General features: G+C 41.9%; 1 protein-coding gene across 1 annotated transcript; it reads left to right on the top strand.

The window, feature by feature from the left end:
* Positions 1–764: 764 nt before the first annotated feature.
* Positions 765–21093, top strand: LOC118359945 (general receptor for phosphoinositides 1-associated scaffold protein-like). The gene is made up of 8 exons (XM_035738882.2): positions 765–1130; positions 3716–3768; positions 8317–8371; positions 16665–16767; positions 18252–18345; positions 19311–19377; positions 19901–19967; positions 20063–21093. Exons 1-8 carry the CDS (start codon positions 927–929, stop codon positions 20593–20595), a joined length of 1176 nt encoding a protein of 391 aa, XP_035594775.1. The 5' UTR covers positions 765–926; the 3' UTR covers positions 20596–21093.
* Positions 21094–23423: the final 2330 nt, after the last annotated feature.

The following is a 23423-nucleotide window of genomic DNA, read 5'->3' as shown; positions in this document are numbered from 1 at the left end:
TCTGGATGTAAATACAATGTCTTTATTTCTCAATACATTTCCCCCCCTTGCATTTCTGTTTGTAGTGTAAATATATACTGAGTATGCATACATACTGTATATATTTGTGCATATACATGTACGTGTGAGTGCTATGACAAACTGCCGTGGACTCCACTGAACATGCAAAAGACAAGATAGTAGTGTTTTACATTTGTCACATCCTTGTGTAGTTGGCATGTATAAGAGCTAATCATTTGATGGTGTGTGTGTAGAGTTTTGATGCAAAAACACAATTTTGAGAAGAGTTCAAATAGTTTTGAATTAAGTTTTTGGTTTTGCAAGTGTGTGTTTGGGGGTTTTGTGTGTAGTCTAGTGAAAAGGAGCCATAGTTTCAGAAATGATGTGTAAGCAATTGTCAAAAACTGTAACGCTATCCGTCTTGCATTAGAACACAATAGTAATTACTACTTATGTAAGCCTAGGTAATTACAGCCCAGCCTTTGACCAAGTTTGTTCCCAACTAATCTGATAACTTTATAATTTAAACATCTGTTGCCCATCTTAAACGATACTGTTTTCCTTTTTAGAAACGCAGGCCTTCTTGTTTAGATTTAAGAGAATGCCGGCTATATAGGCAATGTATCTTTTCAGGCATGTGAGACTTTTGCACACTGCACAAATTGCTAATTTCTTGACCCATTGGTTTTTGCAAACGTGCACAAAGATCGCCAAACAAAAGAAAACACAACCATCCAATTGTGTCGTCACAGTACGGACCGCCTTCTGTGTACTCGCAGCCTTCCCAATTTGAAGTTGTACAATGTGTATGCTGTCTGGACAGAAGCATCAGTGTGTTGGCTGCGATAGAGGAGTGGGAGGGATATTGATATTGTGGACATTTTATTGTTTCTTTGCTTTTTGTTGTTGATCACAGCGCACATAATATGAAGAATATGACACTTCGCAGGCTTAAAAAAGTAAACTCCTGTGATCCAGCAAGTGGACTTTCGAGCCAGGACGAAATTTACTTTCCGTCCTCAAAGTCAGACAGTTGTAAAACTATGGATTTACCAACTAATTCATCGGAGGTGTATAATTACAAGACTTTGGCTTACTCTGGTGGAACGTTGCCAAGGAACTACAGAAAGGTATGTAAATCCTGTGTTACAGTGATGGATACATTGTAACTTGCACTTGCTCCTTTAATATTCAGAACTAGGAAACTAGGAAATTTCTGACTTGCTAATGCGTTGAACGTGGCACGTGATTATCTACAACTAGTTAGTTAAAAATGTCCTAGTTCCGATTTGCACAGGAAGGTGGCAGAAGTATTCGACTAAAGATATCAATGAAAGCAGAAGCGTCATGCCTATAGTTGGCACGTGCCCACTTTGACTTGTCCTGTTTTAAAAATATTATTTGTTGTTTCACTGTAATACTACTAGCCTGGCAGCTAGCAATGTTTATGAAGTTGGCTTTTGCTAGCCCAGAAAGCTTCCCAACCTCAACTAGGTACACTCTTAGGGAGAAAACGGTGCTAGCTTAGAACTTGAATATGTTTTTGGCCTCGTAGGACAAGCCCTTTTTGGTTCCATGTAGAACCCTTTTCACAGAAGGTTCTTAATGGAACCCAAACGGGTTCTCTTATGGGGACAGCCGAAGAACCCTTATGGAACCCATTTTTGTAAGAGTTAACTAAGAAGCCATGTCAGGCTATCAATCCAGTTAGTCGCTAGCTTGTCTAACTGTCTTAGCTGGCAAGGCTGGCAGACTTTAGAAAAGCAAGCAATTACTAAATGTACTGAATAAGACTTTCATTCCTTTCAATCTTTACACAGAATTTTGCAGAGATGAAGAGAGGCATATTTAGTTTATTTAAATAAAAAAAATAGAACCACCAGTCAGTAAACCATATTTTGTTTTACATGTAATTAAGTAAGCATAATGATTATGGCTCTAGATTGCAGGAAAAAGCTGTTTCATGTGTTTAAAAAAAAGAAAGAAGCTAAATTCACCACCCAGCCACCTGGAATGATGCCCTGAATGAAAGCACATGGCAGTGTCACTTTCAGTAACAGAGCCCATCTTGGATATGCTCAATATTTGAAGTCTGATGTAAAGTTTGTTCATTTCTCATGGCTTCTCACTAGCACATATATTGCGCATATAAAATGATGTCTGGCGTTAATTATGAGTCTGACGGCATTCATTGTGTTAGAGAGACTGAAAAACAGCTTTAATAATGGGAAAATTGATGTAATAAATGTATCACTAGCCACTTTAAACAATGCCACTTTATATAATGTTTACATACCCTACATTACTCATCTCATATGTATATACTGTACTCTATAGCATCTACTGCATCTTGCCTATGCCGTTAGGCCATCACCCATTCATATATTTTTATGTACATATTCTTATTAATTCCTTTACACTTGTGTGTATAAGGTAGTTGTTGTGAAATTGTTAGGTTAGATTACTTGTTAGGTATTACTGCATGGTCGGAACTAGAAGCACAAGCATTTTGCTACACTCGCATTAACATCTGCTAACCATGTGTATGTGACAAATACAATTTGATTTGATTTAGAAACAGCAGTGTGAATATTTGTATGACCCTTTATTGTCTGAGCCCAATATGGGTGGTCTGTTGCTGTTTTAGGCACCAAGGATTGTTTCCTGTTTTGATATAAGCTTTGTACAAGAGTTGGCACACTCAAGCAACAACATCAATGGTGTTCACGTGTCACGTACCAACGCTTTCCACATGGCCCAGCATCATAATCTGGGAATTTACTGTGATGTAGATTGGCAAAATAGATTTTTTGGGGGAAAGCTGAAGCAGTTTTGTTTGACACAACAGCATTGGCTGTCCTTGTTCTATAGATGTACTGTATTAGGAGGCCAGCCAGAGTTATACACAGGCCTCCTTCCTATGTCTCTCACCATCATCTGGAGCCTGGGGCCACAACAGGGGAATGTGCAGGGCACACTGCTCTGCACCCACCACCCCCAGGAGTCTCTCGCTCTCTCTCTCTCTCTTTCTCTCTGGGAATAAATGAAGTCATTGAGAGGGGCCCGGGACAATTCTGGTAGTGTTGGAAAATAAAGGAAGCAACATGTTTTTTATGCCCAAAGAGGTAGAGACATAAAAATGCCCTTTCATTGGGTCAACACTTAGGATCATTGAGGTAGAACAGAGGTGAATTGATTGTAGGCTAAATACAGTACGTTATGTAGTATGAGAGACTTGTAGTTTACACTAAGTAAAGTGGAGGTTGGGTCCCAATTTGGCTTGGGTTTTCCCTCAATGCAGTGATTGTGGCAAGAGGACCAAAGACTCAAGTCCACACACACATCTGGTTTGTCTACAGTCTGAGTATAACCTGTACACACAGTTTGGCGTATCAGCAGTCTGGGCATCACAAGACAGTGGACAGCGTAGAGTAGAGCTAAATATAGACTAAACCGGGATCAGACAGAACCAGAAATGCGTGTATCTGTAATTGTTTCTTACCTGTGTTTTGGCTCAGTAGCTTAAAAACACACACACTACACACACAACATGCCTCAGGAGGACCTGATGGACGAGAAGATTGAGGTGTGTACTGAACCTGGCCTACGTACGTAGTTGGGAAATCCCCGTGTGTGGTTTCTGTTCTAAACCCCCCCACAAAAAAAAATGTTTTTGGTTGTCATATTTCATGTCTGTTATGTTTTCAATTCACAGAGTGGCGGGCTGCAGAAGTGGAAGCCTCTCACCCAAACACCAGAGCCACAGAGGTAAGCCCAACAGTCATCTCACACCCTTCCGTCAGTTTCAGGACACATTGGTGTATCTGTCACTTTTTCACTCTTACTGTGAAAGAAGCGCGTCATACACAGACCGTCAGAACAGACCCAATCAGCCTTACTCTAAACCAGGGGTGTCAAACATACGGCCCGCGGGCCGGAACCGCCCCCAAGGAGGTTCGATCAGGCCCGCAGGATAATTTGAAAGTGGAAAAAAATGCATAAAAGACATGGAATTAATTTTTTTTTTTAAGACAAGCCGCATCACTGAGACAGACTGAAAACAGCAGACGGTATCAATGCGCCATCTGCTGCTTGTTACGACGTTGTTAAGATTGTTAATGTCTCTACCTCTCCACTACACCCTCATTAGCCAAAATGTCGTTATCCAAACGGAGAAAAGTAGATAAGGAGTGTAGAATTTTCAAAGAAAAATGGACCACGTCCTATTTATTTACAGAGATGCACGGAAAACCTTTGTGCTTGGTGTGTTTGCAACAAGTTTCGGTATTGAAGGAATATAATATTCGACGCCACTACGAGACTCATCACAGCGAAAAATATGACGGCTTGCAAGGACAACTGAGAAGAGATAAGATTAACGAATTGCTGGCGGGTCTGAGGATACAGCAGTCAACTTTCATCCAGAGCCGAGAAGTCAGTGAAGCAGCGGTAAAAGCCAGCTACCTAATTGCTAGCGAAATAGCATTAGCATCGAAGCCGTATTCCGACGGTGACTTTGTTAAACGATGCATGATGAAGGCGGCTGAACTTGTATGTCCCGAGAAGCGACAAGCTTTTGCCAATATTAGTATGACGAGGAATACTATAGCAGAGAGGATTTCGGAACTATCGGCAGATTTAGACAGTCAATTGAAACAGAGAGTCAAGTCATTTATTGCATTTTCCGTGGCAATTGACGAGAGCACTGACATCACAGACGTGGCCCAACTGGCCATATTTATTCGAGGAGTTGATGAGACATTGACTGTTACTGAAGAGTTTCTTGAGTTGGTGCCAATGATGGACACCACAACAGCCGAGGACATTTTCGGCTCTGTCCTTGCTGCATTGGACAGAGTTGGAGTGGACTGGTCCCGCGCTGTCAGCCTGGCTACAGACGGCGCGCCATCCATGGTCGGAAAGAAAGCAGGTGTCGCGACAAAGTTCAAAGACAAAGTACAAGCTCTTAATGGAGGAGATCGTTTCTGGACATTTCACTGTATTTTGCACCAGGAGGCATTGTGTTGCAAGTCGCTGAAAATGGACCACGTCATGGAGGTGGTTGTTCGCACTGTAAATTTCATCCGGTCCAGAGGTCTGAACCATCGTCAGTTTGACAAACTTCTCAGCGACAGCAACATTACCCACAGCCTGCCATACCACACTGAAGTGAGATGGTTAAGCCGAGGCGCTGTGCTGAGGCATTTCTTTGATCTACGAGAGGAAATCGGACAGTTCATGGAGAAAAAGGAAAACCGGTGTTGGAATTACAATCTCAGGAATGGCTACGGGACCTTGCATTCTTGGTTGATATTACTGAACACTTGAACAATCTGAACAAAATGTTGCAAGGCCGCAAAAAAGTTGTCACACAGTTTTCTGACAACATACATGCATTTAAGTTGAAGCTGACTTTGTGGGAGATGCAACTGGCAAATGGCAACCCTGCCCTGATTTTATCAGTATCTACTACCAGGGTACCCCAAATTAACAGCCCTGGCTGCTAAAATTTTGTGCATGTTTGGGACAACCTACCTTTGTGAACAAATTTTCTCAGTGATGAATATCAATAAAACAAAAATGCGTTCAAGGCTCACAAACAAGCACTTAAATGACATTCTGAAAGTGACAGCTAGTCAGGACATGACACCTGGTGTTGATGCACTTGTACAGGCCAAAAGATGCCAAGTTTCAGGTACAAATACAAGTCCAGACTAGACTAACACCTTTAAAATGCTGCCTTAGATACTGTTTGCATTGAAAGAATACAGCTCTGTGAAGATGAATCCTTACTGTGGTGATTTAAAAAATGTGCACTTTAATGTTAGTCAGCAGCTTCAAAACAAAAGTTGTGTGATGGAATTCTACTGTTCATACAACTCCATACATTTTCAGTATGTATTGTATGTGTATGTATGTTTCATGTATGAAGTTTACAGATTTACAGGACAGGCGAACACTTTCTTCATTACACATTTAAAATCACTCTCCTTAGTTTGTAAGGTGTACGCAGGATTACATTTAGATTTTATATGCGTATGTGTAAGTGGTTTAAAAATTCCTTTCTTTAAAAGTCTCATTTAATCTTAAAGTGCATTACTATATTTTTCAGTACCAATTAAAGTTTTGTGCCTTTGTACAATCAGTGGGATCAGTTGCAATGCATATTTGTGAATGATAAAAGTAAATTGCACATTTGTCTAAGGAAATATGAGGTGTTTCATGAAATGTTTTGTAAAAGGATAGTTCATTAAATTTCAATATTTTCCTAATGTTCTTGTGCTTCTTTACACCAAAACAAAGGAAAGACATGATATTTTGGTTATTTATAGCAGAGTATGGTATAATTTTAATGGTCCGGCCCACTTGACATCTCCCTAGGCCGTATGTGGCCCACGATGCGAAATGAGTTTGACACCCCTGCTCTAAACCCTTTCATTCACAACAGACCCAAATGATGTGTTAACTAAACTACAGTAGGCTGCTTTCAGAGTAATTAGAGTATTTCAGAGGCCTCTGGGTTTGATTCTTGGGAAATGTGAATGTGGTGAGTTACAGAAAGGCAGTAGTACAGTAACCTTTTTGTGTTTTTGGTTATTACTATTTAACATTCTAATGTATTATGCATTTCTATCTAATCTATGGTTGCTGTTATGATGTTAAGTGGACATTGCAGTACACACTGCTCAGTTAGACCTTTGGACATTTTTACTTTTGGTATGACGCAAAGAGCCCTTTGGAAACAAAAGAGTGCTTGTCATGTTTTGGCAACAGCAATATCTTGTCATGCAATTTAGATAAGAACATGCAAGAGTTTTATTTGTCATTTTACTGTAGCTGTACTGTAGTTATTATCTTTGTAGTGTACTTTGTGGATGATTTATAATGCCATTTTTAATTGTTAATTCTGTAAGATATCAAGTTTTCTTTGTCACGTGCGTTGAATACAACCGGTGTAAACTTTACCGTGAAATGTTTACTTACGAGCCCTTTCCCAACAATGCAGAATTAAAAAGTACGAACAATTTTCTAAGTAAGAAAGGAAATAGTAACACTATAAAAACAAAAGCGTCTGCTAAATGGCATATATACATATATATATATATATATACAATGACTAGGCTGTATACAAGGAGTACCAGTACTGAGTCAATGTGCAGAGGTACGAGGTACTTCAGGTAATTGAGGCAATATGTGCATGTAGGTAGGGGTAAAAATGCCTAGGCAATCAGGATGTATATAATAAACAGAGTAGCAGCAGAATATGTGAAAGTGTGTGTGGCGTCAGTGTGTGTTGGAGTGTCAGTGTAGTATGTGTGAGTGTGTGTGGGTAGTGGGAGTCCAGTGAGTGTGCAAGGTTCAATGCAAATAGTCCAGGTAGCCATTTGATTAACTCTTCAACAGTGTTAATACTTGTCGTCTAATCCATCAAGTCCTCCTGAGGCATGTGTGTGTGTGTATATATACACATATATATATATATATATGTTTTTTTTTATATATATATGTTTTTTTTTATCATCACTTCCTAAAAGAAACAACCTTCACTATTTAATTCATTTTTTTGTTGCCATTTTAGAGTTCTGTTTAACCATGAGTGTATTACACAGCGAGCTATCATGATGTCCATGTATTTTATGCAGAGAAAAAAATCCAAGAGCGTATGTCAAGGGAATTCCACGTGAAACGAAAAGGAGAGCGTGGTTGATAAAGTCAATAAAAAATCTCAGTTTTAATACAAGTTACAACAGGGAAACACCTCCAGCACATAAGCAGAGCGCATGTCTCCCAAGCCTTCTCTGAGCAGGCCCTTGTATCCTGACTACATGTGTTCTGTAAACGCATAACACAGGGTAGTGAATCAAACAGCCTCCCAGAACATAATAATAACCAGTGTCCTTGGAACTGGCGCCTTTAGACACTATCAGCAGTCCATAACATTCAAGTCTAGTGACCATCAACCTTGCACAAATAAAAGCATGTGTATTACAGAAAGGAACACTAAAATACATTGTGTTAATCATTGAACTGATAGTTCATTTTATTCCTTTTAAATGTCCCATTACAACAGATAAGATATTACCTGGAGTGAATATCTATGGAGAGATCGTTGGAAAGCACTCCATTGCACTCTGGCTATTTCATTATTAAGCATTTTCAGTGAGGATGAGGAACCCATGTGTTTTATGCACCAGGTGGTGATGTCACTCACCAGTCACAATTGGGTCATAGCTCAATACTGTGTATCAAGCAGTCATATCCCAAAAATATTCAAAACTGTATATCAAGTAATCATATCCATGTTTTTCATTTTAGGAAAGTTGTTGTCCTGGTGAAGAAGGAGGAGGAGACCTTTGGCTTTGAGATCCAGGTAAGCAGATTATAGACGTGGGGGGTGGAATGGTGGGGGGTGGGGGTTATTTGTTGATTTCTGAGTGTCCTTCTCCCTCACGTTCACATTAACTCCGATGAGATTGATTCCTCCAACCATGTGGATGATTTTCCGATACATCCCATAAGATACACACTCCAATCTAAATGTGTTGAACGGTCATCAGCGTATCCATCAGATACAATACATGACCAAAAGTATGTGGACGCCTGCTCATCAAACATCTCATTCCAAAATCATGGGCATTAATATGGAGTTGCCCCCCCCCCCTGCTACAACAGCCTCCACTTTTCTGGGAAGGCTTACCACTAGATGTTGGTACATTGCAGCTACTCTTCCTGGGTCCACACAGAACATGAAACATGACATAATACAGAACATTAAATCGATAACAGCTCAAGGACAGAACTACATAAATAATGTTTTTATTTATTTTACAGAAGGCACACGTTGCCTACATATCAATACATACACACAAACTATGTAGGTCAAACAAGGGAGATTTGTTGTGCCATGAGGTGTTGCTTTATCTGTTTTTTGAAACAGAGTTCCATGCAATAATGTCTCTATGTAATACTGTACACTTTCTTGAATTTGTTCTGGATTTGGGGACTGTGAAAAGATGTCTGGTGGGGTGTGTGTGTGTGTCAGAGCTGTGTGTAAGTTGACAAGGCAAACAATTTGGGATTTTCAACAGTTTCTTATTAAAAGAAGTGATGCAGTGTCTCCTCTCAACTCTTAACCAAGAGAGACTGGCATGCCTAGTATTTATATCAGCCCTCTAACTATAATGAAGAGCAAGACGTGCCGCTCTGTTCTGTGCCAGCTGCAGCTTAACTAGGTCTTTCCATGCAGCTCTCGACCACACGACTGGACAGTACTCAAGATAAGACAAAACTAGATCCTGCAGGACCTGCTTTTTGGAGTGCGGTGTCAAAAAAGTAGCGCACCTCTTTATTACAGACAGACCTCTCCCCATCTTACCAACCATTGAATCTAAATTATGTTTTGACCATGGAAGTTTACAATCTAAGGTGACGCCATGTAATTTAGGCTTCTCAACTTGTTCAACAGCCATACCATTACCAGATTCAGCTGATGTCTAGAACTTAGGGAATGATTTGTACCAAATACAATGCTCTTAGTTTTATAGATGTTTAGGACCAGTTTATTGCTGACCACCCATTCCAAAACAGACTGCTCTTAACTCTTTAAGGGTTTCAGTGACTTCATTAGCTGTGATTGCTGACGCGTATATGGTTGAATCATCAGCATACATGGACACACATGCTTTGTTTAATGCCAGTGTCAGGTAATCGCTAAAAATAGAAAAGAGTAGAGGGCCTAGAGAGCTAGCCTGCGGTACACCACACTTTACATGTTTGCCATTAGAGAAGATTCCATTAAAGAAAACACATTGAGTTCTATTAGATAGATAGCTCTGAATTCACAATATGGCAAGGTTGAAAAGCCATAAAACATACATTTTATGGTTATGGTCAAAATAATATCACAGGTTGCACTGAAATCTAACAGTACAGCTCCCAGAATCTTCTCATTGTCAATTTCTTCCAACCAATCATCAGTAATTTGTGCGAGTGCAGTACATGTTTAGTGCCCTTTTCTATAAGCATGCCGAAAGTATTTAGTTCATTTGTTTACAGAGAGATAGCTTTGTATTTGGTCAAACACAATTCTTACAACAGTTTGCTAAGAGATGGCAGCAAGTTTATAGGTCTGCTGTTAGAACCAGTAAAGTCTGCTTTACCACTCCAGGCCTGAGGACAAAGATTTTCCTCTAGGCTCAGATTAAAAGTATGACAGATAGGAGTGGCTATAGAGTCAGCTACCATCCTCAGTAGCTTTGCATCTAAGTTGCCAATGCCAGGAGGTTTGTCATTATTGATCAATAACAATAAAAAATTCCACATCTTTTACAAAATGCGAACTTGCAATGCTTTTCTTTCATTATTTGTTTTTTTTATGCATGAATACGGTGGCTCACTGTTCGTTGTTGGCATTATCTACCTAAGTTTGCCCACTTTGCCAATGATGTAATCAATAAAATAATTGCCAACATCAAATGGTTTTGTGATGAATAAGCCATCTGATTCGATTAAAGATGGAGTTTAATTTCTTTCTGCCAATAATTTAATTTAAAGTACTCCGTGTTTTCCCATCATTCTTCATATCATTGAGCTTGGCTTCATAATGCAGTTTCTTCTTGTTGAGTTTAGTCACATAATTTCTCAATTTGCAGTAAGCCAGCTAGTCAGATGTTCAGCCAGACTTATTAGCTGCTCCTTTTGCCCCGACTATGTCAACCATACAGTTTTTCAATTCCTCATCAATCCATGGAGCCTTAACAGTTCTAATAGTCCGTTTCTTAACAGGTGCATGTTTTTAGCAATAATTTGAAGAAGCAAATTCATATATTATTCAAGTGCAGCATCTGGATGCTCCTTATTAATCCCATCAGACCAACATTTTTTTTTTACATCCTCCACATAAGAGTCACAACATATTTTGTATGATCTCTTATACTATTTTAGGCCCAGCTTTTGGAACTTTGGCTTTCCTGGATATAGCATCCAATGGGTACGGATACAGCTTTAGAACAAAGTTCTACAGTATTAGTAAAAATGTGATCAATACATGTGGATGATCTTGTTCCTGTAGTGTTTGTTAATAATCTGAATCAGATTACAGGCACTGGTTACAGTGAGAAGCTTCCTCTTGAGCAAGCAGCATGATGAAAACCAGTCAATATTCCGGTCCCCAAGAAAGTAGACCTTTCTGTTTACATCACATATACGATCTAGCATTTCACACACATTATTTATATACTGACTGTTAGCACTTGGGCAAAGTTAACATGCAACCACAACACTTCATTAACATTTGACATAAGATCTTCTCTAACCATTACATGGATATGGCTCTGAATATATATGGGTTTTATATATATATATATATATATATACAGCAACACCTCCCCCATAATAATTTCTCTCTTCTATAGATGGCACCTGGGCCTGTCATTGGGCCGGTGGTGGGTTTTCCAGTCCTGTGGGCGCACTCCACCTCAATCTTCCTGTGGTCGATCTCCAATTTCTCAGAGATCATTTCCTTTACTTTGTCCTCGGACTCCATCCAGGTCTCGTGTGGAGATTCTGAAATTCCATCCACAACCATGTTATTCCGCCTTGATTGTCCCTCAAGATAATCAGATTTATCCGTCATTGTTATTATGGATTCACACACAGAACTAATGTCCTCTCTCAATGACTTACAGATTGCTGTCATCTTTCCATTCTCCTGTTTCAACTCATTGAGCTGACCCTGGGAGAACTGCAAGCTGTTCATGTCCTGAACCTCTCTGGTCAGGTCATCCATTCTTTTATTAGTTGTGATTCAACTAATTGATTCAGTATTTGGACAAAACACTTGAAGCTATTTTCTTGTTGTTGTAACAACTGCTTGTAGAACTATTTTTTGTTTGTTTCAAAGATCCTTCACCTGTGATAGACACCACTGTCCTCAACTGTACTCCCGCTGGCTTTGGTCTTTGTTATGGTAGCTAGCAACGTAGGTTACGCTGTTACTCCTAGCAGTTCCAGACGGCAGGTCACAGGGAAGATTTGAAACCATAAACAGCAGGGATCTAGACAGCCACAAACCCGTGACAATCTGCAGTCCCAGCCACAATGGCTAACCGTGTCGCAGAATGCGTTCAAGCCCTCAAGAAACCCTGTTAGCTTGATAGGCAGCTAGCTAGCAGCTAGTTAGACAGAGAGTAGCAGTCCCAGCAACTGATGCCAACTGCATCCAAACTAAAAAGTTAACTAGCTACTAAGAAACGTTCCAATACACTTTCAAAACAACAAACTTTTCCACAACAACCAACAATCGAGCTCATTCCACATTCAACGGGAAGTGCTTCCACTCAGCCACAAGGGCATTAGAGAGGTCGGGCACTGATGTTGGCTGATTAGGCCTGGCTCGCAGTCGGTGTTCCAATTCATCCCAAAGGTGTTGGGTGGGGTTGAGATCAGGGCATTGTGCAGGCCAGTCAAGTTATTCCTCACCGATCTCGACAAACCATTTCTGTACAGACCTCACTTTGTGCACGGGGGCATTGTCATGCTGAAACAGGAAAGGGCCTTCCCCAAACTTTTGCCACCAAGTCGGAAGAACAGAATCGTCTAGAATGTCATTGTATGCTGTAGTGTTAAGATTTCCCTTAACTGGAACTAAGGGGCCTAGCCCAAACCATGAAAAACAGCCCCAGACCATTATTCCTTCTCCACCAAACTTTACAGTTGGCACTATACATTCGGGCAGGTATTGTTCTCCTGGCATCCGCCAAACCCAGATTTGTCAGTTGGACTGCCAGATGGTGACGTGTGATTCATCACTTCAGAGAACGCATTTCTACTGCTCCAGGGTCAAATGGCGGTGAGCTTTACACCACTCCAGCCGACGCTTAGCATTGCGCATGGTGACCTTAGGCTCGTGTGCGGCTGCTCGGCCATAGAAACCCATTTCATGTGCTGACGTTGCTTCCAGAGGCAGTTTGGAACTTGCTAGTGAGTGTTGCAGCCGAAGGTATACGATTTTTACCCGCTTCAGCACTCGGCTGTCCCATTCTATGCGCTTGTGTGGCCTACCACTCCATGACTGAGCCGTTGTTGCTTCTAGACATGTTCACTTCCCAATAGCATCACTTATAGTTGACCAGGGCAGAAATTTGACGAACTGACTTGTTGGAAAGGTTGCAATCTTATGACGGTGCCATTTTGAACGTCACTGAGTTCTTCAGTACGGGCCATTCTACTGCTGATGTTTGTCTATGGAGATTGCATGGCTTTGTGCTTGATTTTATACACCTGTCAGCAATGGGTGTGGCTGAAATAGCCAAAATCTATTAAATTCAAGGGGTGTCCACATACTTTAATGTGTATGAAGTGTACTTTTAAGAAATGTATCCCTGAACCTCATTCTTTCTCAATATAAGGGTCTGATGTATCCCATCCCATGACTGTAGATAAGGAGGCGGTTTTGTAGTTGTTTTCTCTCGGGTCTATTTTCAAAGCGGCATGGTTTTGTAAAATCTTCTCTCCCACTCCTGCGTGTCGTGTCAGACCTACTATATTCCAATCCCTCGAGCACTGTAAACACTCCGACTTCTGCACATAGGCCCCTTTTATCTTTCAGAGCTCCCTCCTCTCTGTCCCTGCAGCGATTCTTTCAATGCACCACTTGTTGTCAGCCTCACCTCTGAGAGGAGATGCCGGCCAATTTAAGAGCCGTGAAAATCTGGCTAATGTAAGGGCCGTGAAAATCATCATTACCAAAGTACTGCTCTAGGTTCACAACACTGCTTTGTTTTGCTTATAGTTATTCCAGATAGATGGTTAAATTTAGGGTTTGGATAGAGGTCCCTCCTTTCCTGCCAAGCCCTGTTCTTTAGGAAGTGAGGTCAAAGCCCAGAGACGGTAGAGATGGATGGCATTAGGATCCTGTGCTTTTTCCATCATGTCGCTGGACTTTACCAGTTCTAAGTGTGATAAGAGGATAATGTCAGTATCAACTATGTACTGTAAATATATAGTTGGATTGGAATTTGCATGTTCTGTTTCTGTGGAAGGCCTCTGGGTCTGGGAAGGAAGGAAGCCTGCGTTGAGAGATATGGAGAAGTCAACTGCACAGACATGTCAAAACAAGGGAGAATGCTCACAGATTATTTCACGTAGATGAGCATGACACTTGAGTTTGTCGAGTTTTCCTTTCTGTTTGTACAATGCCTTCGGGAAGAATTCAGACCCCTTGACCTATTCCTAATTTTGTTACGTTATAGCTTTATTCTAAAATGGATAAAGTAACCCCCCCCATCAAGATATCGGATATGACATTTACATAACTATTCAGAACCTTTACTCAGTACTTTGTTGAAGCACATTTTTGCAGCGATTACAGATTTGAGTCTTAGGTATGACGCTACAAGCTTGGCACACCTGTATTTGAGGAGTTTCTCCCATTCTTCTCTGTTTCCTCTCAAGCTCTGTCAGGTTGGATGGGGAGCGTCGCTGCACAGTTATTTTCAGGTCTCTCCAGAGATGTTCGATTGGGTTCAAGTCCGGGCTCTGGCTGGGCCACTCAAGGACATTCAGAGACTTGTCGCAAAGCTACTCCTGAGTTGTCTTGGCTGTGTGCTTAGGGCTGTTTTCCTGTTGAAAGGTGAACCTTCGCCTCAGTCTGAGGTCCTGAGCACTCTGGAGCATGTTTTCATCAAGGATCTCTCTCTACTTTGCTCAATTAATCTCCGAGTCCCTGCTGCTGAAAAACATCCCCACAGCTTGATGCTGCCACCACCATGCTTCACCATAGGGACGGTGCCAGGTTTCCTCCAGATTTGACGCTTGGCATTCAGGCCAGAATTAAATCTTGATTTCATCAGACCAGAGAATCTTGTTTATCATGGTCTGAGTGTCCTTTAGGTGCCTTTTGGCAAACTCCAAGCAGGCTGTCATGTGCCTTTTACTGATGTGTGGCTTCCGTCTGGCCACTCTACCATAAAGGCCTGATTGGTGAAGTGCTGCAGAGATGGTTGTCCTTCTGGAAGGTTCTCCCATCTCCACAGAGGAACTCTAGAGCTCTCTCAGAGTTACCATCGGGCTCTTGGTCACCTCCCTGCCCAAGGCCCTTGTCCCCTGATTGCTCAGTTTAGCCGGGCGGCTAGCTCTAGAAAGAGTCTTGGTGCGTCCAAACTTCTTCCATTTAAGAAGGATGGAGGCCACTGTGTTCTTGGGGACCTTCAATGCTGCAGGAAGTACCCTTCCCCAGATCTGTGCCTCTACACAATCATGTCTCTGAGCTCTATGGACAATTCCTTCGACCTCATGGCTTGGTTTTTGCTCTGACATGCACTCTCAACTGTGGGACCTTATATAGACAGCTGTGTGCCTTTGGAAATAATGTGCAATCAATTGAATGTACCACAGGTGAACTCTAATCAAGTTGTTTAAACATCAAGGATGATCAATGGAAACAGGATGCACCTGAGCTCAATTTCAAGTCTCAAAGCAAAGGGTCTGAATATTGTGTAAATAAGATTTCTGTTGTTTTAATCTAAAAACCTGTTTTCGCTTTGTCATTATGGGGTATTGTGTGTAGATTTGATGAGAATGTCTTTATTGAATCCATTTTAGAATAAAGCTCTAACGTAACAAAATGTGGGAGCAAGTCAAGGGGTCTGAATACTTCCCGAATGCACTGTGGATAGCTGGTTTTACACCTGAGTAGGTGGCATTTGACATGATTCACTGACTATGGAATTGCCCATTATTTTGTCTGTCACTTAGTGTCTCAACAGACAAGCATGTCAAGGGAAAACCTGAGTTCAAACGTCACCTCAGGATAACGCTGTCGGACGGCAGTTGAATTACGCGATTCTTTTGACAAGACAACTTAGGGGAAGTCTGGCTGTGGTTGTCACATTTGCCTTCGAGATAGAAACTGTCATGTGTGAATCAAGGAAGGAAGGTCGTCAACAAGATGTGTGGAAAATGTTTGCGTGTCAATTACATTGTTGGTTTACCTTTTATTTTTCTGCAGTATGATGACACAGAATAGAATGTTTTTTAATGTCACTGGTAAATCATAAGGAAATGATGTCTGATTGTTCTAACCAAATGTGTTGATAAAGGTCCTGGCTCATGAAGAGACTGCTTTTCATGTCCTTTTTTATGACAGATGTTGATAGAGAGCTGTATTAGTTTCGACTAACCACACAAGGGAAATGTAAGATTATTATTTTTTTTGCATATAAATTGATATCTGTCTTCCTTCTGCCGATCTGTTTCGAAGTTGTCTGTCTTGCAGTTTCGTCAGCCAATGTTATCTAATCTGCTGTGTAGCACAGGGTTTGTCTGACGGTCCTCGCCAGAGTCAGGCCTTCAGATGCAGACTACAATCTCAGAAGCACATAGTTTAATATCCCAAATATTTAACAATACTGTTGGAGAGGCTCCCCTGTACCGTGAACTGTCTTCAAAGTTTCAAATGCCTTTCTCTCTGTTACACAGCAAAGCCTAGAGCTTTAGGTATAGGACCTTTTGGCACTTGTGAAGGGAAATGACTAACGATTTTGAACATGACGAAAGAACATATCCATGCCCTGCATCTAATTGTTCCTAAGAATACATTTATTTGAATGAAAAGCTGTCAACCAAAAATTCTAATTCTAAGTCATTATTCCACCTTCTTCCAGACATATGGGCTGCACCACCAGGACCAGAACTCTGTGGAGATGTGCACATTCGTGTGCAAGGTTCATGACGACAGCCCCGCTCAACAAGCCGGACTCAAAGTCGGTAAGTGAAACTGAAAAACCCTGTTCAATATGGATTTTTTTAAAACATTTTTACAGTGTTGAACAGCATTCGACACATACAGTACATGACCTGCCTTTACTGAATATAGACCTCAGGCGAAGAAGGGAGGACAGGTGTTTTTGATAGGAGCCCGCCCCTTTCTTGTTTGCCAGCCAGGAAGCTAGTAGTCTCTAAGTAAACGCAAGCACAAATGCGTTAGGGAAGTACAAATATTAGTGTGCCTACTCATTTTCCAGTCAACAAACACTAAAGGGAGAGATTAATTTAACAAACACCATATGAGTCAACTCCCTCATCTCCGTTGCCGCCTTGCCAGATCCAATACCTCTGTCAAACACATACAGTAACTCGGCCATGTCTATTTCAATCATGTTTTTTTGTGTGTATTTCAAAAATAGCATTCTTGAATAGACATGCTCTATTTTCTTTCTAGTCTGAATCACCATTACCATCCAGTTGATCAGAAACAATAGGGGAAATGAACGAAGAAATTGTATATTCTCACATTTAATTTCTCTAAGTACACGTGTCTGTTAATCTCAGAGAGAAGGCGCTCTAGAGGCAGGGCTACATCCTCCCCTTCACACTACACATCACATCAGACATGCAAGTGTCAGTTTCACTTCCTACATTCCATACATGACTTGTTTATTGTTCCCTCCCTGTGTTTTTCTCTAAACTGAACCATTAGGACTTTATCAGTTGTGGCTGCTTTGTGTGACGTGCTGTTGTCGGTGCCCAATAATGTTTGTGCCATGTTTTGTGCTGCTACCATGTTGTATTGCTACCATGTTGTTGTGTTGCTGCCTTGCTATGTTGTGGTCTTCGGTCTCTTTATGTAGTGTTGTGTTGTCTCTCTTGTTGTGATGGTGTGTTTTGTCCTATATTTATATTGTATTTATTTTTAATCCCCGTCCCCGCATGAGGCCTTTTGCCTTTTGGTAGACCATCATTGTAAATAAGAATTTGTTCTTAACTGACTTGCCTGGATAAATAAAGATTTCCATTTGAAAAAAGATCTCACTGGGGAGAAAAAGGTGTGGTTCACCAGAGGGGAAAAGGCATTGTGTTTCAGCCTGCAACTCCAACCAGGTCGGGTCAGAACCATCTGAAATCAATAAAAAAAATATTGAATAGACTTGCCATAGTTTGACAGTAACAGATGGAGTAACACAAATCCTTGATCAATATTTTTCAGGCTGTCTTATCAGCAAAAGTGGGTAACCACGGCACGTGTGCCAAGTCGCCTGCCATGACCACACAGCCAGGGTTTAGACTAGAGTGCCTGTATCACACATGGGCTGCAGGAGCACCAGCCAACCAAGTGCTTCTTATTGCTCTACAAACCACAGACGCTAGTGGGATCAAACTAGTCTCAGCAGAACCACAGCCGTGATAAAGCCACACTGGAATGAACTGGGTCCGTTGCCGTTTTGTTAACATGCGTGTTGTTTTGTGCACAGGGGACACCGTCACTAGCGTGAACGAGACCACTGTGGACGGATTTCAGCACAAGGAGATTGTTCAGCTAATCAGGGCCTCTGGGAACTCCATTAAGTAAGCAGATCACATCTCTTTGGTAAAGGGAACTGGCACGGGGATTGGGATTGGGGGCTGGTTGTGGATGGTAACAAAACTTCAATGCTCCACTTTGTATCGGCCCTATTCAAATCGGTTCTTTATAAAGAGTTTGTCGACGCTGTCGTTTTCATACAGATAGATCTTGAGTCTTTTTTTTCTTGCGCAGTGTAGCAGTACAAAAATCACACAGAATCGATAATGTAGTCTGGCTGTTGACTGAGAGTGGGAATACTCATTCATGGCTGTCTCTGTAAATCTAGTCTAGTGGCTCCTGAAAGATATTCTGGAGAAAGGTAATATCTTTCAAGTGATTACCATACAATGAATGTGACATGGACGTACTGTAAACCGTTCTGTTCATGTTTGCACACCAAAGTTGCCTAGAAGCAAGCCATATACCGTTGTTAATATGCAGAATTAACTTGCTCCGTGTTACATTGGAACCACACTCTCACTCTCTTTGTCTGCTTGTAAAAGATAAAAGGCCTATTAGAATCGAGACCCATTTTTATAAACTCAGAAGGCAACTGATTAAGCAGTGGAGTTAACCACATGAGAGGCCGAGCTCATGCCTCTTGTCTAACTATAGACTTCATCAAATTATTCTCGCCTCTAGTAAACATATAGGCCTACTGAACCATTAACGTAGAGCTTGTATCAGCCCAGTAAAAACAACAAACCCCCTCAGATGTGCACCTGTTGCTGCAGTCTAGTGGGTGTCTTGAAACGTGATACCATCCTGAAGCCCCCCTGCTTGTAAACTGTTGAGCCGAGACTCTAGCATGTTAGGGTCTCCTATATAAGGGCCTTTACATGGCTACTTCTGAAGTTCCTCTCTATTCTTAATTGGGCCCAGAGTATGCTTTGAATCCTTATTTTCTTTGTGGCTCTCTGGCCTTCCTGTGTCTGAATTAACATTAACATTACTGTCTTTACTATAGGCTGGAAACAGTGTACAGCGACTCCATTCGAAAAGCAGAACTGGAGGCAAGGCTTCAGTATCTAAAGGTGAACCCCCCTCTTCCCCTTGTTAGCAAACCTCTGGTTCTGCTTGCTTCTACATTTCAACAGAAATTGAGTATCCAGTGTGGTGTGTGACAATGACAATAGGAGTTGACTATAGAGCACAAACAGATCTGGGACCAGGTTAGTGTGTGACTGGGATAAGTCTGACAGTGTAGTGAAAAGCCTATAGCCAGTAGCCCGAAAAAGCCGTTCTCTCACCATGCAGCACGCTAGATTTAGACCAACCCCATTCCCACCTGTTTTTCCCTCTGCTCCCACCTGTTTCATGACTAGCGGCAGCAATGCTCTCCAGCATGCTTACAGAAGGCTGTGAGAGCACATTGAATGAAAGTAGACACGTAGTTTTACAAGCTTACGTTACACTTGGCTGGTAGAAAGGACCTTTTTAGTATCTGAAAACAAGTGGCTTTTCTCTCAAGCTCATCCATCAGGCTCACAGTTGGAAATCACACAAAATGTCACCTTTTTGACTGCTTTCTAATATTGCTGTATTTTCTTTAAACAGCAAACCCTACATGAGAAATGGGATGAATACAGATCTTTGATGATGCAAGAGCAGAGGCTTGTTCATGGTAAGTGATTTGTTTATGTTGATCTATATGATCTCAGGTAAATGTAATTTGAAGTCAATTCAAGATGTGTAACACTCTTTCCCTGTGTCCTCTAGGCATAGTGATGAGTGATGCTGCTATCTATGAGTCCCTGGAGTCTGCGGGGGTGTACGGTAGTCTGGGCGCACCGAGCCCGGCCGCCCTGCGTGCCCTCCGCTGCACCGGCAGCACCAGCAGCAGCGCCACCCACCTGAGTGTCACCACAGAGGAGGACCCACTCTACCAGACCTGTCTTTACCAGGGGCAGGGCGACCGCCTCAACGACGCCAACGGTGACCTCACCAGAACCACCAGCAGCACAGAGAAAGACCAACAGGAACAGGAGAAGCCACCCCAGGGTAAGCAGAGAATGATCCGTCCCGCCAGCGAGCTCTTCACCTCGGCCAAGGCCCACCTGACCCGCAGCGCCAGTACACGCAGCTACCTGAGGGGCTCCAACAACTCTTCGTCAGCACCAGGGGAGAAAGTGCAATCGGGAGGGTTCAGCTCGCTACAGAGGAAACCCAAACAGAAGAGCTTCCGCCGACACCTCCTCAAGTTCATCCCTGGACTGAACAGAGCCATGGAGGAGGAGGAGAGCAAGCTCTGAGGACTAAACAGACTAAACACCCAAAGAACTGGAGACTCTTTCTGACCCAAAGACTTAACATTGCCTCTGACTCTAAAACTAACAACCAAAAACCAAAGATTTCAAATAGTGCCAAATCTATCCAGTCATACTTTTGTACTTGTTAATGTTACATTTGGTCCAGTAGAACCAATGGTTCTTTGAGTTTTGAAGCACACTCAATTTTCAGGAGAGGATTTGACATCTGTACATACTGTACCTTGGTTACTGGTTTTATATTTCATAAGTTATTTATTTATTTTTGACTTGTAAGACCTATGTACAGAATGATTTTTTTCTTTTTTTTGTGCTTTTTAAAATGATTTTTATTCTATTTTTTTTGTCATCGTGACAGTTGAAAACAAATGCATCATTACATGAGACTTTTTATAAGAGGCACATTTGTTTACTGCCTTTGTACCAGATTGATCCTGTGTTCTTTGCCAAAAATATCTAAAAATAAACGTGTCATTTTGATTAGCCTGACTTGTTTTTTTTTTTTTTTATCTAGTATGTATGAAGACTTTGTTTCCTGGAGTACATTGACTGTCTATTCCACAGCTGGTCTAAGAAGTTGTAGCTGACCCAGCACATTAACATAATACACCATTTATAAGCAAAAACACCAGATGTTTCACTCTAGACTGTGAAGCAGTCACACAATAACAGTGAAAAGATATATTATTCTGAGATACTTGTAATATCTATCCCCTTCATGTGCTTTCATAACCCTTTTGGCCCTTTAAAAAAATGTTATGGCCTCAAGGGTGGGGATGAGGGATGGGCGGCGGAGGGTTTTGGTGGTTGAACATTCTTCCGATTCTCAAGCTGTGATTGTCGGAGAGGCATAATCCAGAAAGGAGGCCGTTTTGTATTTGGTCTGACAGTCATTTAGTTGTCGGGAGAACGCTGCGGGAATGTGCTGAGAAAAGAATGGCCCAACATTCCAAAACCCGGCTGCCCTCCTTTTCAATTCTTGCAGACAAATGGTGAGCGCTCTTGGTTCCATGCTCACTACATTCCCATAGTTTGTTGAATGCTCAGATGGTCAGGCCGGGGGGGTTAAAGGGGGGGGGGGTCACAGTTGACCTAAGAGGTTAAGATGGTCCCTCTCTCCTTTTGCACCCTAATCCCTTTGTCCTCTGCTCAGTCATTTACAATTGCATGAAGAGGGGCTGTGAACACTGATGGTATTTAGACATGTTTCAGACATTCAGAGCCAGGACCACTTAAGTCCCTGGCCCTTTTGTTGTTTTAAGCGGAGGAGGAGGCAGAAGGGGTGAATGAATGGAAAGCTGATGTGAGAGGGATTATTATGCAAGCTTGTGGCTTGTGGCCCTAAAAATGTTAGAGAACGAATGGGCCCTTTCTTTCACTACAGTCTGACTGCATAACGAGCAGGGAATTAGACAGGGCGATGACGACCCAAACAGAATGAATGTGTGAATGGGGCATTTACAAAAAAAGCTGGCAAAACAAAGGGCATGCAGTTGGTGCTGGGCAATTAACACAGTGGGAGGTGAGACTGCGGGGCTGCTCTGCCCCCCACTGTTAATACACTGCTGTTTATTTAAACCAGAGTGCTGTATTTGTTGTGTGTGTAAAAGGGGATGGATGTCCAGGGTGTACTTTTAGGACATGAACCATGAGAGGTGGACATGTCTGCTGATTCGGAGCTGTGAGTTAAAATACCTTTCAGGCTAGCTATGACCCCACCAGTTTGAGGGATGGGTGTCATATGTGTACCATATGTGTACCAATACCATTGTCGCAGTGTCACAATAACAGGTCTTCAAAAAATATATACCCACAAAACAATCTTCCATGGATGAGTTTGCTGAAAGAGTAAGCCTGTGAGAGTGTAATCAATCATCTTTTTATTTGAAGTAACCCTCTGTTTTTTCATATGAAGTCTTTAGACCAGTTCACCAGGAGCGGAGATCTCTTTCCACCCATATATACCTCTCCAAAAACAGCTGACTCACTTTTGCGCTGACGTCTGGCGATTCAAGTTTCCATTCCATAATCGTACTAGGGTGTCTTGGAACAACAGAGGTCATTTTGTTACCTGGTGTATAAATTCTTATCCAGTCAAATGTGGATTGTTACTGTGAAGCTGTTTAGTGTCTGTACTGCATCCATACTGAACAAGCCTTGACTAGAGAGAGCAAAGGTTACAAGCATCAAAGCCCACATGGTGTGCTGGGGTCATGCTGTGCCAATTGTTACTGTTGTTGAGTCCTGAAACATGCCTGAATATTTCTGCTTTTGGGACCCATCAATGCAGACAGAGGTGGGGTTATGGTGGCTGGGGGTCGTCACCGTGAACCTTTTCTCTGATAAAAATAGAATGCTCAGACAAGGAAGTGAGAGCTGGTCTATGACACAGTAACGACACTGTGGTTAGTGTAGGTGTCTGGCATGTTGGAGCTCTATGGTGTTGGTTGTCTCTGGAGGAAGTGTTAAGAGATCTGTTGGGTAGGCAGTCTACGCATGCAGGATGTGGGTGACGATTGTGAAAAAGAGTTTTGCTCATATCTCTCTCCATACTGGTGGACTTACTGGATTCCCCTCGTTTTTTGGTTGGTGTGTGTGTGTCAGGGGTGGGTGGAACAGGGGGTAGGATAGGAATACAAAACAGACGACAAGTGCATGGCTTGATGGGACACTTGTGCTTCTCCCTAACAACTCGACAAGTGGGGTATAGAAAGAGAGGAATCGGGGGAGGAACCAGAACTGTTGATTTCCCTACTTAACTCAAATGGAGAGACCACTGGGCACACCATCTCATTTCAATGAGAATAATTGGG

The sequence above is a fragment of the Oncorhynchus keta genome, chromosome 27 (assembly GCF_023373465.1).
Source record: "Oncorhynchus keta strain PuntledgeMale-10-30-2019 chromosome 27, Oket_V2, whole genome shotgun sequence".
Classification (NCBI taxonomy): Eukaryota; Metazoa; Chordata; class Actinopteri; order Salmoniformes; family Salmonidae; genus Oncorhynchus; species Oncorhynchus keta.
This window is presented reverse-complemented; position numbering and strand designations above follow the sequence as displayed.

Excerpts from the sequence above, each read along its gene's own strand:
- LOC118359945 (XM_035738882.2), top strand. The coding sequence starts at position 927 with ATGAAGAATATGACACTTCGCAGGCTTAAAAAAGTAAACTCCTGTGAT. Across the intron at positions 16,768-18,251 it reads ACAAGCCGGACTCAAAGTCG|GGGACACCGTCACTAGCGTG; the intron begins GTAAGTGAAACT and ends TTTTGTGCACAG. Across the intron at positions 19,968-20,062 it reads AGAGCAGAGGCTTGTTCATG|GCATAGTGATGAGTGATGCT; the intron begins GTAAGTGATTTG and ends TGTGTCCTCTAG.